The 16,021-nt window shown below is 50.2% G+C and overlaps 2 protein-coding genes across 7 annotated transcripts in view; both read left to right on the top strand.

Annotated features, from left to right (window-relative positions):
* The window catches only part of LOC114581855 (phosphatidylinositol 4,5-bisphosphate 3-kinase catalytic subunit alpha isoform-like), a 30,860-nt gene that overhangs the window by 533 nt on the left and 14,306 nt on the right, over positions 1–16,021 (top strand). The window contains exons 1-15 of one of the 6 annotated variants that reach the window (XM_028702524.2): positions 131–436; positions 942–1,162; positions 2,681–2,935; positions 4,953–5,115; positions 5,204–5,413; positions 6,295–6,545; positions 6,640–6,882; positions 7,706–7,791; positions 8,125–8,230; positions 9,444–9,596; positions 11,208–11,342; positions 12,717–12,841; positions 13,791–13,872; positions 14,656–14,820; positions 15,543–15,646. In XM_028702524.2, coding sequence (XP_028558357.1) covers positions 2,747–2,935; positions 4,953–5,115; positions 5,204–5,413; positions 6,295–6,545; positions 6,640–6,882; positions 7,706–7,791; positions 8,125–8,230; positions 9,444–9,596; positions 11,208–11,342; positions 12,717–12,841; positions 13,791–13,872; positions 14,656–14,820; positions 15,543–15,646 — 2,012 coding nt within the window. In that variant the 5' untranslated portion in view covers positions 131–436; positions 942–1,162; positions 2,681–2,746. Of the gene's footprint in view, positions 1–130; positions 437–941; positions 1,163–1,930; positions 2,068–2,680; positions 2,936–4,952; positions 5,116–5,203; positions 5,414–6,294; positions 6,546–6,639; positions 6,883–7,705; positions 7,792–8,124; positions 8,231–9,443; positions 9,597–11,207; positions 11,343–12,716; positions 12,842–13,790; positions 13,873–14,655; positions 14,821–15,542; positions 15,647–16,021 lie in introns of those variants that run through there. The other 5 variants (XM_028702520.2, XM_077916789.1, XM_028702522.2 and 2 more) reach the window with 5 other exon arrangements.
* ZCWPW1 (zinc finger CW-type and PWWP domain containing 1) overlaps positions 1–16,021 on the top strand; it is a 58,131-nt gene that overhangs the window by 39,987 nt on the left and 2,123 nt on the right. The window lies entirely within an intron of this gene.

The raw sequence follows: 16,021 nt of genomic DNA, 5'->3' as shown, positions 1-16,021 counted from the left end.
CATCTCCCCAAAAGTGTCCCTTCCTGGCTGACATTGGGATGAATGGCGGTGTTGGATTGGGGGGGGGGAGATGCCCCCTCTTTGCCGCTGGAATTCGGGTGTTGCGAGAGGTGGGTTTAAAAATAATAATAGATAACCAATTCTCTCTCCCTTTCCCCCGTTCCCCTCCCAGCTGTGTAAGAAACCCCGGATCCAACGGAAATCCGTGCTTTTCCATGCCGGATACGCGGCTTGCAAAAGCTCTCTCTGGCCGCTGGAAAGGGGGAGGCGGGGGAGAGAGGAATGGGACCCGATGGTCACAGCAGTAGGGGAGGGAGAAGGATCTTTCGCGGTGGGGGGGGGGGGCGGTGGGCTGGGGAAGGAGGAAGAGCATTTGCATCCTTCAAAACCAAGACCTAACCTTGCCTTCTCTTCTGATTCAAGGATCCGGAGGCACGTAAGTCGCTTTCTTTTGTTACAAAACCCCCTTTTCCAGTGGTGGGGATAACGTAGACCAAGTTGCCGGCGGTGGAGGGGGGGGGGATGAAAAGGAATATATTGATGGGGGCTACCTGCTTCGTTCCTTCGGGGACTCCAGCTGGCAAAAGCAAGGAGGGCTCGGGTTTTTATTTTCCTGCCTTCACTAGGAAATAGCCAAACCGCCCCCCCCCCTTTGCCAAAGCATGCGTCAAACCCATCCACAACAGCAGCACCCCACTTCCTTTCTAGAATCTAGACACAGAACCGTTTCCTTCAGTTTATGGGGGCTGGAGGGGGGTCACTCTTGGAAGGGTGGGGGTGTCTCACCCCACCAGATGTTTCAGATACACATTTAGATGTTTCAGATATGATGGGGGGGATATTCATTCTGTCTCCCCCCCCCACTCAAGAGCCTTCCTTCCTTCCCTTAGAGTCTCTTTGATTATGATTAATTCTATTTATTTTTTATTTTTTTGCAACAGTTTTTGACTGCAGGAAGGGAGGAAAATGGTTGGCTGGCATAGAAGAGAGACAGCCATGAGGCTCAGACCAGCCGACAACGGAAGCCTTGCATTGCATTCCTAAGGAAACTGTTGGATCCTGTGACACACACACACGGAAAAAAAAACCACCCCACATTTGCACAAGGGGGAGAAAAGAACCCTGAAAACCCTCAACCCCACCGATTACCCGTTGCTCTAGAGTAAGCAGCCTCAAGGGGGTGATGACGCACATGGGGGGGTGGCAGGATCCTTGGAAGGGATGCGCTTAAAAGACTCACCTCCATGGACCTGGGGGGAAAAAATGGGTTTGATGTATATTGACCAGGCTTGGGGTGTGTGGGGTTTCTTTTTTTAATTGGAGGCGGGGTGAGACTCTTGTCTGGAAAGCTGAATGATCAGATTTGCTCTCGGAGAACTGGACGGTGTAGAATTTTCGTAGCAGCATTCTTCTAAAGTATCGCTGTCTTTGTATAATGTAAGGTCGAATGTGTCTCTGTGTGTTTGTATGTATATTTGTGTGTGTAATGCTATGGAATACAGTTGTGTAAGGGGCGAGATTTATTCTATGCAAACCTCCTGGGAATGAGGTGTGCAAGAAAGCGGATATTCTTTCTTTCTCCAACCTGGTGCCCCCCAGCTGCTTTGGGCTGCAACTCCCACCCACCAGCTGGGAAGGCTGAAGAGAGTTGTAGAGCAAAGCGGCTTGGACTGGAGGTCTCCAAAGCAACGTTGCCCACCTTTGCCGCTTCATAACAACAGAATCTCCTTCTGGAGATTCACCAAAGTCCCGCTCTGAACATTTTCCGGGAGCATTGCAGGGATTTGTTTATTTAAGTTGTGGCAGGGAGTTAATCTTCTCAGGGTCAAATTTAACCTGGCTGTATTTTAAAACACGTTTGGTTTTTTTTAATACGTCCTCCCAGAGGTTGCGCATTTTAATAAACAAACCTGTGGTATTACCTTGCTAGCATTGAATCATAGAATTGCAGAGGAAGAGAACCCAAGGAAGGGGCATCTAGTTCGGCCCCCTGCAATGCAGAAATTGTGGCTAAAGAATCTTGACGAATGGCCATCCAACCTCTCTGTAAAATATCTTCTAAGGAAGGTTGAGTATTGCACATTTGAACAGATGCATAAAGCACTGCTAGATTAGGCAGTTTCTTTTTGTTTTAGTCCAGCATTGTGTGTGTGTGTGTGTGTGTGTGAGAGAGAGAGAGAGACTCGTAGAATTGCAGAGTTCCCAAGGATCATTCAGTCCAACCCCCTGCAATGCAGGAATCTCAGCTAAAGCATCCATGACAGATTTGCCATCCACCACAGTCCATGCTGCCAAAACAAAACACTGAGACTTCCTACTAGCCAAGGCTTTGCCGGAAGTCATGAACCTTGTTGGCTCTGGAAACCTGTGAGTCTGTTTGTTGGTGTCGTCAGGCAAGAGTAGGCGGGTGCGAGGGCCGGATCAGTTCCCCAAACTGGGGAAAGGCTTACCATCTGAGTCAAACGGTTAATCCTCAGGGTGCCATCTTTTCAGTGCAGTAGGCAGAGACCTTACAGGCTGAAACCCTCTTTCGCGCGGCTGCATCTATATAATCTTGGGTGGCCAATAGCAAGGGGAGGGGTGTGTTAGTGGGTGGGGCATGTGAAGCCCAGCCCCCCGCTGGGGAGGAGCCAGCCAATCCTAACCCTCCTCTCTCTGTGTGTGTCTTCCCCATCTCCAGGCGGACAAGATGCTTTAGCCTCCTGACTCTAGCACCGTGTCGAGCTCCTCCTCCCCCTTCGCAGCCATGCCGCCGCGCCCCTCGTCCGGGGAGCTGTGGGGGCTCCACCTCATGCCCCCGCGGATCATGGTGGACTGCTGCCTTCCCAACGGCATGATCGTCACACTGGAGTGCCTGCGCGAAGCCACGCTCCTGGGCATCAAGCACGACCTTTTCAAGGAGGCCAGGAAATACCCCCTTTTCCACTTGCTGCAGGTGAGCCCACCCTGGGCAGCTAAGACGACGGAAAACCGGGAGAGGGAAAGCTTCAGCCCGCTTTGCAGGAGAGGGATTTAGCAAGCCAGGAGCAAGGACCTCTGGCCTAGTAGACCACAGCATTAAAATGAGTTCCCAGTGTGATGCAGCAGCAAAAAAGGCTGATGCAATTCTAGGTGGCATCAACAGAAGTCCAGTATGCATGTGAAGTAATTGTTTTTGTTGTTTAGTCGTTTAGTGGTGTCCGACTCTTCGTGGCCCCCTGGACCAGAGCACGCCAGGCCCTCCTGTCTTCCACTGCCTCCCGCAGTTTGGTCAAACTCATGCTGGTCCCTTCAAGAACACTGTCCCACCATCTCGTCCTCCGTCGTCCCCTTCTCCTTGCGTCCTCCATCTTTCCCAACATCAGGGTCTTTTCCAGGGAGTCTTCTCTTCTCATGAGGAGGCCAAAGTCTTGGAGCCTCAGCTTCAGGATCTGTCCTTCCAGTGAGCACTCAGGGCTGATTTCCTTCCGAATGGAGAGTCCATGGGAGAATGGAGAAGTCTTCTTGCAGTCCATGGGACTCTCCAGAGTCTCCTCCAGCACCACAATTCAAAAGCATCCATTCTTCGGCGATCAGCCTTCTTTATGGTCCAGCTCTCACTTCCATACATCACTACTGGGAAAACCAGAGCTTTAACTATATGGACCTTAGTGAAGTAATAGTTTCACTCTATTCTGCCTTGGTCAGACCACACCAGGAGTGCTGTATGCAATTCTGGGCCCCTCTGTTTAAGAACAATATTGACAAGCTGGAAGGTGTGCAGAGGAGGGCGACCAAGATGATCAAGGGTCTGGAAACCAAGCCTGATGAGGAACAGTTGAGGGAGCTGGGTGTGTTTAGAAGGGAGAACACTGAGATGATAGGATAGCCATCTCTAAATACCTGAAGGGTTGTCACATGGAAGATGGAGCAAGATTGTTTTCCGCTGCTCTGGAGGGCAAGACCTGAACCAACGGATTCAAGTTATAAGTGAAGGCTGGGAGAGACTCTCAATAAACACACAACTGGCTGTACGTTTGAAAAAATAATATATACTATTCATTGTATTGAATTGTAGATTTCAACAGAAGTAACTCAAAGTTCAACGAAAAAGTAGAAGCCCAGTGGATCAGTTCATTCTCTAATCAGTTTATGCATAATGTCCATATACGTGAAAGTGTCTATTCCACCTGTCTGTTCATAAAGTCCAACAATCCACATGAAAGGTGGTTGCAGTTCTACAGAACCCTTTCACAAGGATTTCCGGAATATTAGCCTTGTTTCGCCATCTTGGGCTTCATCAGTAGTACAAACTCTAAGTAATGCAAATAAATACAATATCGTAATCTCACATATTTTACAGCAAAATTAATATAAAAACCGTCAACAACCGTATATACCATATATGATATCACAGGACAGTTGTTCTTATAGCATAGTAGTAGCTGCTGTAAGCAGCAGCTTTTACAGAGTAGAGTTATATGGACAAGCACAATATTGATTCAAGTAACTTTGGGGAGAGACTCTCTGTTTGAAAGTCCTGGAGAGCCACTTCTGCCACTCTGAGCTATGTGGAGCAAGGGTCTGACTAAGGAGAAGGCAGGTTCCTATGTTTCCCTATATCGTCCATCTGTTTCCTTTCGAAGCTATCTAAGCCCATTGCCGCACCTTGTGGCAATGAGTTCCGTAAGCCAGTGGTGCGTTTTGTGTGACGAAGTTACTTCCCTTCTGCTCTTCCTGTACCTATCCCCACGTCAATACCATTGGGCGACCCTGCATTCTAGCATTACGTATGAGCGAGGAAGGAAGGAAGACATAGAATGACAGAATCATACAATCACAGAATTGTAGAGTTGGAAGGGACCCCCAAGGGCCATCTAGTCTAACCCCCGGCGATGTATCTGGGAAACCATTGGGTTAGGGAAGGAAGTCTAGTGCATGGGAAGATGGGTCTCTGGGAGGTGTTCAGTGTCTGCCTTTGCTTCCCTACCCAGGAGGAATCTTCCTACATCTTTGTAGGGGTGACGCAGGAAGCCGAGAGGGAAGAATTCTTCGACGAGTCCCGGCGCCTTTGCGACCTCCGTCTCTTCCAGCCCATCCTGAAGGTCATTGAGCCGGTGGGAAACCGGGAGGAAAAGATCCTCAACCGGGAAATTGGTGAGTCCGAGGCCAAACTAGACAAGGGGGGGGCAGTCGAGTGGTACCCAGAAGGCTTGACGGTCAAGTGTCCCTACTTTGCTCCCAGGGTTTGCGATCGGGATGCCCATCTGCGAATTCGAGCTGGTCAAGGACCCCGAGGTGCAGGAATTTCGGCGGAACATCCTGTCGGTTTGCCGCGAAGCCGTGGAGACCCGGGGATCTGCGGGGCCCCCGAGTCAGGCTCTGTATGTCTACCCCCCCAATGTGGAATCCAGCCCAGAGTTGCCCAAACACGTGTACAGCAAACTGGACAAAGGTAAACAGGGGCTTTATTAGGGGCAGAGGGAGAGGAATTGGGTGTGTTTCTATAGCATGCATTTAATTTTTACGATGGAGGGGCAAAATGTTTTGGCGAGGAGGCATCTTTGTGTGTTTTTAAAATCTGGGGAAAGGAGAAATGTGGCCGGAGGAGAGATACCACTTTCCCCCTGAGTGAACCCGATTAGATTAATTTCCTTATGGCTTCCCTACAAAGCCATTTTGGATCATTATAGGTTCAGGTCTTTGTGACCTGTTTCTGCTGTTAGTATCTGTGAGAACGGAAGTTCAGTTATGAGAGCAAGAATATGCCTGGGGTCCATTGTTCCTCGCCGGGTGTCCCCTTGTGATGGGTTGCGCACAAGACACACATCATATGGGGACTTTCGGCGAGGAAAAATGGCAGGCGCCATGGCAGCGAGTAGCAAGCAGCTCCTGGAGCCAGCCAGAGCCAACTGTGCTACCCTGTTGGCTCCGGGCTGCTGAGGCTGCTGCTGTCACGTTTCCCGGGGACAGATTTGGAAATCTGGGGACGGGATTTGTCCGGGGACAGATTTGCAAATCTGGGGATGGGATTTGTCCAGGGACAGATTTGCAAATCTGGGGACGGGATTTGTCCGGGGACAGATTTGCAAATCCGGGGAACTGTCCCTGGGAACCGGGGATGTCTGGTAACCCTACTGTAGAGTAGGCCAGGCTGAGAGCTAGTGACTTAACCAGAGGGTCCTCCCATTCCCTCTCCCCCCCGCCTCCCCCCACCCCGGCCACGCTGACCATGCGCTCTCTGTCTCTCTCTCTTTCCGCCGCACCATACCAGCTCACCCGAATGACAGTTCCTTGTCCTGCTTTTCCCCCCCACCCTCCTTCCGTCTCCTGAAGGTCGGATCATAGTTACCATTTGGGTTATTGTGTCTCCAAACAACGACAAACAGAAATACACCCTCAAGACCCCCCACGACGCGCTTCCGGAGCAGGTGATCGCCGAGGCCATCCGGAAGAAGACGCGGAGCATGCACCTGTCGCCGGAGCAGCTGCGCCTGTGCGTGCAGGAGTACCAGGGGAAGTACCTCCTCAAGGTGTGCGGCTGCGACGAGTACTTGCTGGAGAAATACCCGCTCAGCCAGTACAAGGTGAGGTGGTGGGACCCCTTCCTGCCCACAGCCCTGCCTCCCTCCCTTCCACACCCCACGCCACTCACTGCCTCCCCTCTCCCTGCCCCCCCAGTACATGAGGAACTGCATCACCATTGGCCGCCTGCCCCACCTGATGCTCATGAGCAAGGAGAGCCTCTACAGCCAGCTGCCGGCCAACGTCTTTGTGCTGCCCTCCTACGCCCGCCGCTCGGCCACCTCTTCCCACGTCAACGGAGACGTCCCCACCAAGTCGCTCTGGTCCATCAACAGCCTCCTGCGCATCAAGATCCTGTGCGCCACCTACGTCAACGTCAACATCCGGGATATCGATAAGGTTGTGGGGGGAAAGGAGCGAGGGAAGCCAGGCATCCGGGTTTCCCCAGGGAGGGAGTAGGGGGCCATACAACTCGCATTGCACAGACCGACTCCCTGTTTATTTTTTATATTTTGTTGCATTTATATACAAAGCAAAACAAAGGGTGGCAAATTTTGCTAAATTTATTCTGTGGGAGGGTGGCTCCTTGGAGAGCAAGGGGCCAGTGGTGTTAAGAGCAGGAGACCCCCGGACTCTTTCCTCTCTTCCTCTTAGGACTCATAGAAGGGACCTTGAGAGTCACCTAGTCTGAAATATACTCTGAGTCGAGAGTGGATTTCATGCTCTTTATTCATCTCATAGTGGTGAGGAGGAATGAATGTCCCCTCAAAGTATCTGCTTTATATACATTATTTACACAATGGGCTGCACGTGATTGGCTAATTCCGGAATTCTCCTGTAGACCAATCAGGTTGCAGATTCACTTCCACCTGGAGCTGGATTGGGCAACTCCTGCAGACCAATCATACTGCTGCATTGTTCTAGGACCAATCAGACTGCTGCATTCTGAATCCTATTGTTATAGGACCAATCAGACTGCTGCCTTTTGGATCCTATTCACTCAGTACATAACATAGTCCAAACCCCTGCACTTCTGGAATCTCAGCTAAAGCATCCCTGATTCAGATAGCCACCCAACCTCTGCTTAAAAACATCAGAGAAAGGAGATTCCACAACCTCCTGAGGGAGTCCATTCCACAGTCGAACAGCTCATACCGTCAGAAAGTTCTTCCCAGTCGGAATCGCCTTTCTTGTAACTTGAATCCATTGAATCCCTTTCCAGATCTACGTCCGGACGGGGATTTTCCACGGCGGGGAGCCCCTTTGCGACAACGTCAACACGCAGCGCGTTCCGTGTTCCAACCCTCGGTAACTGTGGCATAACTAACGGGGAGCTGCCTTATACTGACCCAGGGCGTTGGGGGTCCACCTCGCTCAGAACGGCCTTCATTCAGATCTGTGGCTTTCAGAATTTCAGGCGGGGGGGGGGGGGTCTTTCCCAATCCTGCCTAGAGAGGCCATTGAGGATTCGACCTGGGACCCCTTTTTGCATGCAAATCTTAAACTGCCCTTCTCTGGTGGGGGAAGGAGAAAAGTATGGGGACGAGGGGATCCGGCGCCATGAAGAGGGTGGCGGGGGTGAGTTTCCTCTGCAGCCCCCCCCTGTACTGACACCCCACTCCCCCTCTTCCTCACTGCCAGGTGGAACGAGTGGCTGTCCTACGACATCTATCTCACCGACTTGCCCCGGGCTGCCCGACTCTGCGTTTCCATCTGCTCAGTGAAAGGCCGGAAAGGGGCCAAGGAGGTAAGCCCCCTCAGGGAGCCAGGATTTGGGATTTCCCTGTGGTTTAATTCATGGGTCAGCTGAGACCTGTAGAAAGCTGTCTCGTCCTGAGTCAGAGCATTAGTCCATTCAGCTCAATACAGTGGTACCTCGGGTTAAGTACTTAATTCGTTCCGGAGGTCCGTCATTAACCTGAAACTGTTCTTAACCTGAAGCACCACTTTAGCTAATGGGGCCTCCCGCTGCTGCCGCGCCGCAGGAGCACGATTTCTGTTCTCAACCTGAAGCAAAGTTCTTAACCTGAAGCACTATTTCTGGGTTAGCGGAGTCTGTAGCCTGAAGCGTATGTAACCTGAAGCATATGTAACCCAAGGTACCACTGTATTAAATACAACAATGACAGGCAGCGGCTCTCCAGGGTTTCATACATTCGTCTCTCAGCCCTGCTTGGGACTGAACCTGGGACCTTGCGAACCAGGTGCTCTCCCACTGAGCTGTGGCCCTGCCTTAATCCTTGAATGTGAAAAAGGGTGGTGAAGAAGAGAGCACAGCAGAGGATGTGCACAAGCCCTAGGCCGTGGGTAGGCAAACTAGGGCCCGGGGGCCGGATCCGGCCCAATCGCCTTCTAAATCTGGCCTGCGGACGGTCCGGGAATCAGCATGTTTTTACATGAGTAGAAGGTGTCCTTTTATTTAAAATGCATCTCTGGGTTATTTGTGGGGCATAGGAATTCGTTCATTTCCCCCCAAAAAATATAGTCTGGCCCCCACAAGGTCTGAGGGACAGTGGACCGGCCCCCTGCTGAAAATGTTTGCTGATCCCTGCGGGCCTAGGCCTTCCTCCACGCTGCAGCTACAGGTTAGGGGTCAGGCGGTTTTAGGAGCCCCAGCACCTGTTTTCTTTTGGGGAAATTAAGTTCAGCCTGCAAACCAAGACACCTGGATTGTCTGTGATGGGGAATCTTGGGAGGGGCGAGGTCTTCAACCGGCTGGTTGGGGCACATGACAGAGTTCCGGCCCGATTCAAGGCGGGTCGCAGCAGCAGCCCTCCTGCCGTGCAAATAAATGTTTTTTAAAAGCAAGAAGTGGTTCTCCAAATACATGTTTGGGTTAAAGGTGGGTCCCCAGTCTAAAAAAGACTGCTGTTTGAGGGTCCGCTAGCTTAAGGGACGGAGGCACTCCTTCTGCGCTCTGACTCAGCCCCCCATGGTCTCTCTGCCCCCTTGCCTAACAGGAGCACTGCCCCCTGGCCTGGGGCAACGTCAACCTCTTTGATTACAAAGACACGCTGGTGGCTGGGAAAATGGCTCTGAACCTTTGGCCTGTTCCCCATGGCCTGGAGGATTTGCTGAACCCCATTGGAGTGGGGGGCTCCAACCCCAATAAAGTGAGTCTGTTAGTCAGCTTTACAATACTGTTGTTGTTGTTGTTTTGTTACTGCATTGCTTTTTGTCCAAGTTAGGTTTTATTACTGTTTGCAGCCAGGGGCCATTACAATATGGACATAAAACACGTATGTGCAAAACACACATCACCAAACCAATTAGAATACAAATAAGATGGATTTAAAATGCTCCATTGGGTTAAAAACTTCCCTTAACGTGTAGCTCTGATCTGAGTGAGAAAGGCCTCTCTTTATCTTTTTTGCAGCTAGTGCAAATAAAGCGGCCTTTAACTCATGCCTGTTTCTGCATCAGCCTGCAGCCACCTTATCTTAAAACCATCTGGTTGGCCTTCCAAGAAAGTCTGAAAAGGGAGAATAAAGGCTTGTCCCGCTCTTTCCAGGCACAAGTCCACGCTTAAAAGCTTTGTGTCTGATCGTTTTTGGGTTTCTTTTGCCCTTTCAAAAACCCACTCTCTAGCGCTCAATCGGAACAAAAGTCAATTTGTGTTTTCCATGGATCGTTGTTGGCTCCGATTAAGCTTTAAAGGGTGGGTTTTCTCAGGGAAAGCTCTGGGGCAGAAAATACGTGCTCAGACAAGGAGCTTTAAAGCACAGACCATGCCTGGAAAGAGCAGAGGAAGTGTGGATAAGCTCTAAACCCTTGGTGGATTTATAAATAATAATATAAGATATAGTGCACTACATCTTCGATTTGTTCTTCATAAGAGTACATATGTACACAGAAACATTCCTTTACTAGCTTCTTATAAAACCTGCTTTGGGCCCCTCCACGCATCCTTTTTATTCTGCATTCATAACGACTTGTGCTCATCATGGTGTCAGGGTAAGGTAAAGGGACCCCTGACCATTAGGTCCAGTCGTGGCCGACTCTGGGGTTGCGGTGCTCATCTCGCTTTACTGGCCGAGGGAGCCGGCATCCAGCTTCCAGGTCATGTGGCCAGCATGACTAAGCCGCTTCTGGCGAACCAGAGCAGCGCACGGAAACGCTGTTTACCTTCCCGCCGGAATGGTACCTATTTATCTACTTGCACTTTGAGGTGCTTTCGAACTGCTAGGTTGGCAGGAGCAGGGACTGAGCAACGGGAGCTCACCCCATCACTGGGATTCGAACCGCCGACCTTCTGATCGGCAAGTCCTGGGCTCTGTGGTTTAACCCACAGCGTCACCCGCGTCCCAGTTATACACAAACTCGCTTTCAATACCATTTGCTCCCGCAAAAGGTTTCCGAATTAATAAACTCCTTTGTTGCCAATTGGCACAGGTCCCCCCGCAACTTCCTGCTAAAATCCTGCAGCTTTTCATCCTGGAAACATTAAAGAGGACCCTGTACTTGCCCTACATCTGTAAGATTCAGGACGGATAAAAGAAGGCCTTCACGCAGCACATAGTTAAAATTATGGAGGCGCCGGAGGCAGCCATGGCCACCAACTTGGATGGCCTTAGAGGAGGCTTTTGGTTTTTCCCTCTGGGGCATCTGCGTGGCCACTGAGAGAACAGGATGCTGGGCTAGAAGGGCCATGGATCTGATCCAGCAGGCTATCCTTAGGTTCTTACGCACTTGCGACCTCATCGCCTTTGCTTTCCCCTCCGTAGGAGACCCCGTGCCTTGAGCTGGAATTCACTTGGTACAGCCACACCGTCAAATTTGCTGACGCCACCGAGATAGAGGAGCACGCCAACTGGGCCATGTCCCGGGAGCTTGGGCTCAACTACTGTATGGTGGGACTGGTAAGAGACCCAACTCCATCGTAGGACTGTTGGGGGGGGGGAAGAAATGGCTCTCGTGGGCAGAAAGAAAGGGGCGTCTGACTTACTCGGATAGGTCTCCCTGTTCCATAGCACTCACTTTCCTAGGCTTGGGGTGAGAAGACAAGGCAATGCCACAGGACACTTTAAAGATAAAGGGACCCCTGACCATTAGGTCCAGTCGTGGCCGACTCTGGGGTTGCGGTGCTCATCTCGCTTTAATGGCCGAGGGAGCCGGCATACAGCTTCCGGGTCATGTGGCCAGCAGGACTAAGCCGCTTCTAGCAAACCAGAGCAGTGCACGGAAACGCCGTTTACCTTCCCGCCGGAGCGGTACCTATTTATCTACTTGCACTTTGACGTGCTTCAAACTGCTAGGTTGGCAGGAGCAGGGACCGAGCGACGGGAGCTCACCCTGTCACGGGGATTCGAACCACCGACCTTCTGATCGGCAAGTCCTAGGCTCTGTGGTTTAACCCACAGCACCACCCGCGTCCCTACAGGACACTTTAGCCTTCCCCAATTGAGTGCCGTCTGAATGTTGTTGGACTACAACTCCCATCAGCCACAGTCTAGGGCTGATGGGAGTTGTAGTCCTCAGCATCCAGAACAGTGGGCAGTAGTGCCCCTTGGGGGGGGGGCGCGTTACGTAGGCACTAGGAGGCACGTGGGCAGCAGGGGGGTGCTGGAGGTGGAAATGACTACAGGGTCTGAAAAGCTGGTATCGCCGGATCAAGCTCATCCATTTTGCTGAATTAATTAAGCTACATGTTTTTAACTGAATAAATGTGCAATTCATTGTTACTGTTTTGAATTTTACGGTGTCATTATCTCCCTTAGGAGGTTGTGCAAACCGCAATACTGAATAGTGCCTTTTGTAGGGTAGAGGGCAAGGGGGATGAGCTTTTATAGGGCCAAGGCTAGTTTGGAAACCAAACCTGGTCTGGAGGGCACCAGGTTGGGGAAGGCTGGGAAACACATTAAGGCTTCTTCTTCTTCTTGTCAGATAAAGAAAAAACAACAATGCTGCAAGAGGAACGAGAGAGAAAAGTTCCCTCGTTTCCATAGTGAAACCTTTCCTAGTCAAGAGAGTAGATCTATATATATTTAGCTGAAGCGCCTGGCAGGGAAACCAAATGTAGGACACATGGATACAAGGCCTCGGTTTTGCAGCTCGGTTTGTTAACTTGCCAGGGTTTGTTCCACTGCATGGGAAGCATCTCTGAGGCTACACATCTCTGATCTGGGAGGGACTGGCCGGCCAAGTGATAGAGGGATGGAGGGATGGGAAGGAGCCAAACTGGGGGTTCTGAACCAGGGGGATAACCTTCTGCTTCTGTTGCCTCCTTTGTCCAGAGCAACCGCCTGGCCCGGGACAGCTCCCTGGATGAGAGTGAGCTGGAGCAGCTGAGAAGCATCTGCAACCGAGACCCCCTTTCGGAGATCACGGAGCAAGAGAAGGACTTCCTGTGGCGACACCGGTGGGTGGGCGCCGGGGATCCCGGGTGATCTCTGTAGCGGGAGAGGGCCTCCTGCCAGATTTCTCCACCTCCCTGCTAGATGAGCTTTGCACATTCAAAGGGAGGGGTGACTTATTTGTTTAAGCAAAGAATAAATGACACTGGACCATCTTAAGGCGATGGGTGCCCGCCTCTGATGAAGAGAGCACAGCAGAGGTTATATTTTCTGAGAATCCTCTGGAAAAACAATCTCTCAAAGGAGCTGTTGATGGCATTTTACCATTGCACTGTGGAGAGTGTATTAACTTCTGGTCTCTGTGTGTGGTTTGGGAGCTGCACGGTCAGGGAAAAAACAATGCTGTTCAGGGTTGTAAAGACTGCGGAGAGAATAATTGGGTGCGCTCTTCCCACCCTGGATCAAATCTATGCTGTCAGGTGCCATAAGAAAGCTGCAGAGATAGTGCAGGATAGTGCGCACCCCGGAAATGATCTCTTTCAGGTTCTGCTTTCTGGAAGAAGGTACAGGGTTACAAAGACCAGGACTAGCCTCCTGAGAAACAGTTTCTACGCAAATGCAATTCTGGTTCTAAACGCAGCATAAGGAGTCTCTATAGTATATTGTATTTTAAAATGGGGTTTCAGAGTTTTTAGGGGTTTTTGAATGTTTTATGTAGATTTTCAGTTTCATTGTTCTGTATGGGACAAGGACAATAAAGATATCGTATATTGTAAATGCAGGCCTGCATTAAGACTGCACCTGTTAGCAGAATTAGTTCCAGTGGGTTAGCGCAGCAGATGGGATATGGGGCAGGACTCCTGGGTTTGTGAGCGGCGAGAACAGGAGGTCTGGGTCCTGTCTATCCATCAGGGGTTCTTTAGCTGTGATTCCTCTACTGTAGGGGGTTGGACTAAATGATCCTTTAGCCCCCTTCTGACTCTACAGCCCTATGATTCTTTTTTTCCCTTCCAGGCACTACTGTGTCAACATCCCGGAGACCCTCCCTAAATTACTGCTGTCTGTCAAGTGGAATTCGCGGGACGAGGTGGCTCAGGTGAGACTAAGAGCTTTCTTGGGTGTCTCGTCAGAGACACGGGCCTCCTTCCCCCTCAAAGCTCCTGGCTGGGATTGGATAATAATAATAATAATAATAATAATAATAATAATAATAATAATAATAATAATTTATTTACTGTATTTTTCGCTCTATAACACGCAACAGACCATAACACGCACATAGTTTTTAGAGGAGGAAAACAAGGAAAAAAATATTCTAAACAAAATAGTGGATATATTATTTTTGTGGTTCATGCTGTGGCCACAGACATGTGATCTGACAGTGAGTTTGGAATAGCCCAATGCAAAAATCCTGAGGATCCATGCTTTGTAACCACGGAGGAGGGAAGCAAGGGGAACCATGGATCCTCTGCTCACGACTGCAGCAGATCCCCCCCCCCGCCACCCGCAGGCATTCGCTCCATAACACGCACAGACATTTCCCCTTACTTTCTAGGAGGAAAAAAAGTGAGTGTTATGGTGCAAAAAATACGGTATGCCCCGCCCATCTGGCTGGGTTTCCCCAGCCACTCTGGGCAGCTTCCAACAAAACACTAAAATACAATAACCTATTAAGCATTAAAAGCTTCCCTAAACAGGGCTGCCTTCAGATGTCTTCTAAAAGTTTGGTAGTTATTTTTCTCTTTGACATCTGGTGGGAGGGCATTCCACAGGGCGGGTGCCACCACTAAGAAGGCCCTCTGCCTGGTTCCCTGTGATGATTTCCTGCAAATCATTTCCCTTGTAATTCCCAACCTGTCTCTTCCTTCTCCCTCCGCAGATGTACTGCCTCCTCCGGGAATGGCCGCTGATTAAACCTGAGCTCTCCATGGAACTCCTCGATTGCAATTTCCCAGATCCGGTGGTGAGGGAGTTTGCTCTGAAATGCCTTGTGAAGGGCCTCACGGACGACAAGCTTTCCCAGTATCTCATCCAGCTGGTGCAGGTAACCATCTCTGGTGTTATTGACTGTTATGTACTATGTTGAATAGGATCCGAAAGGGAGCAGTCTGATTGGTCCTAGAACAATAGGGCCCAGAATGCAGCAGTCTGATTGGTCCTAGAACAATAGGATCCAGAATGCAGCAGTCTGATTGGTCCTCAGGAGCCACCCAATCCAGCTCCAGGTAGAAGTGAATCCACAACCAGATTGGCCTACAGGTGAATCCCGGAATTAGCCAATCACGTGGGGCCCATTGTGTAAATAATGTATATAAAGCAGACATTCTGGGGGAACTTCCGTTCCTCCTCACCACTATGAGCTGAATAAAGAGCACGAAATCCACTCTCGACTCTGAGTATATTTCATTGACCATGGTTGGCTTTTTAAAATTATTATTCTATTCCTCGTAAGTTCGCCTTGAATGCATGCTAAACAGAAAGAGGGACATGAGTTGATAAACTCAATTAGACTTTGCCAACCTTGTGCCCTCTAGGCGCTTTGGACCTCAACTCCCACCAGCCCTAGCTAGCATGGCCGTGCAGAGATACAACAATGGGGATTTCTGCCTCTTGTGCGCTTTTTGTCCTGGCAGGACCAACACGGCGACAGGGCAAGCTGCACTCCTTCCGTGGCTCTTTCTCTTTTGCATGGCACGGCACCCACAAGCTAGAAATAAGCGCGCACACACACACACCCTTTGACACTTTTGACTCTCCCCCTTGAAGGTTCTCAAATATGAGCAATACCTGGACAACCCCTTGGCTCGCTTCCTGACCATGAAAGCCCTGACCAACCAGCGGATTGGACATTTTTACTTCTGGCATCTCAAGTAAGTGTCAGGGTGAAAGATGTGGAACTGATGGGTGTGGTGGGGATAATAGAAGCGGAGCTGAGAAGGAAGTTTGCAAGTGTTTGGTTTGGGACTTGGGGCAGGACCTTTGTCTACGCTGCGTACACACCACGCATTTAAAGCATCAAAACAATACACCGCGCTGCGACATTTCATCGCAGCTCCCACTTGTGTGCTGTCACCATTATCGTCACCATCGCCAGCTCATTTGCACGCATGCTGCTTTTCCGTGTTAGAGCCCTGCTCAAAGCAGCTCACAGCTACGTGCAGAACATTTCAAGATATTTTGTTTATAATAATAATAATAATAATAATAATAATAATAATAATAATAATAATATATTATTTATACCC

Source organism: Podarcis muralis, chromosome 13 (assembly GCF_964188315.1).
Source record: "Podarcis muralis chromosome 13, rPodMur119.hap1.1, whole genome shotgun sequence".
NCBI lineage: Eukaryota > Metazoa > Chordata > Lepidosauria > Squamata > Lacertidae > Podarcis > Podarcis muralis.
Note: the sequence above shows the minus strand (reverse complement) of the source record. Positions and strands in the feature narration are given on the sequence as shown.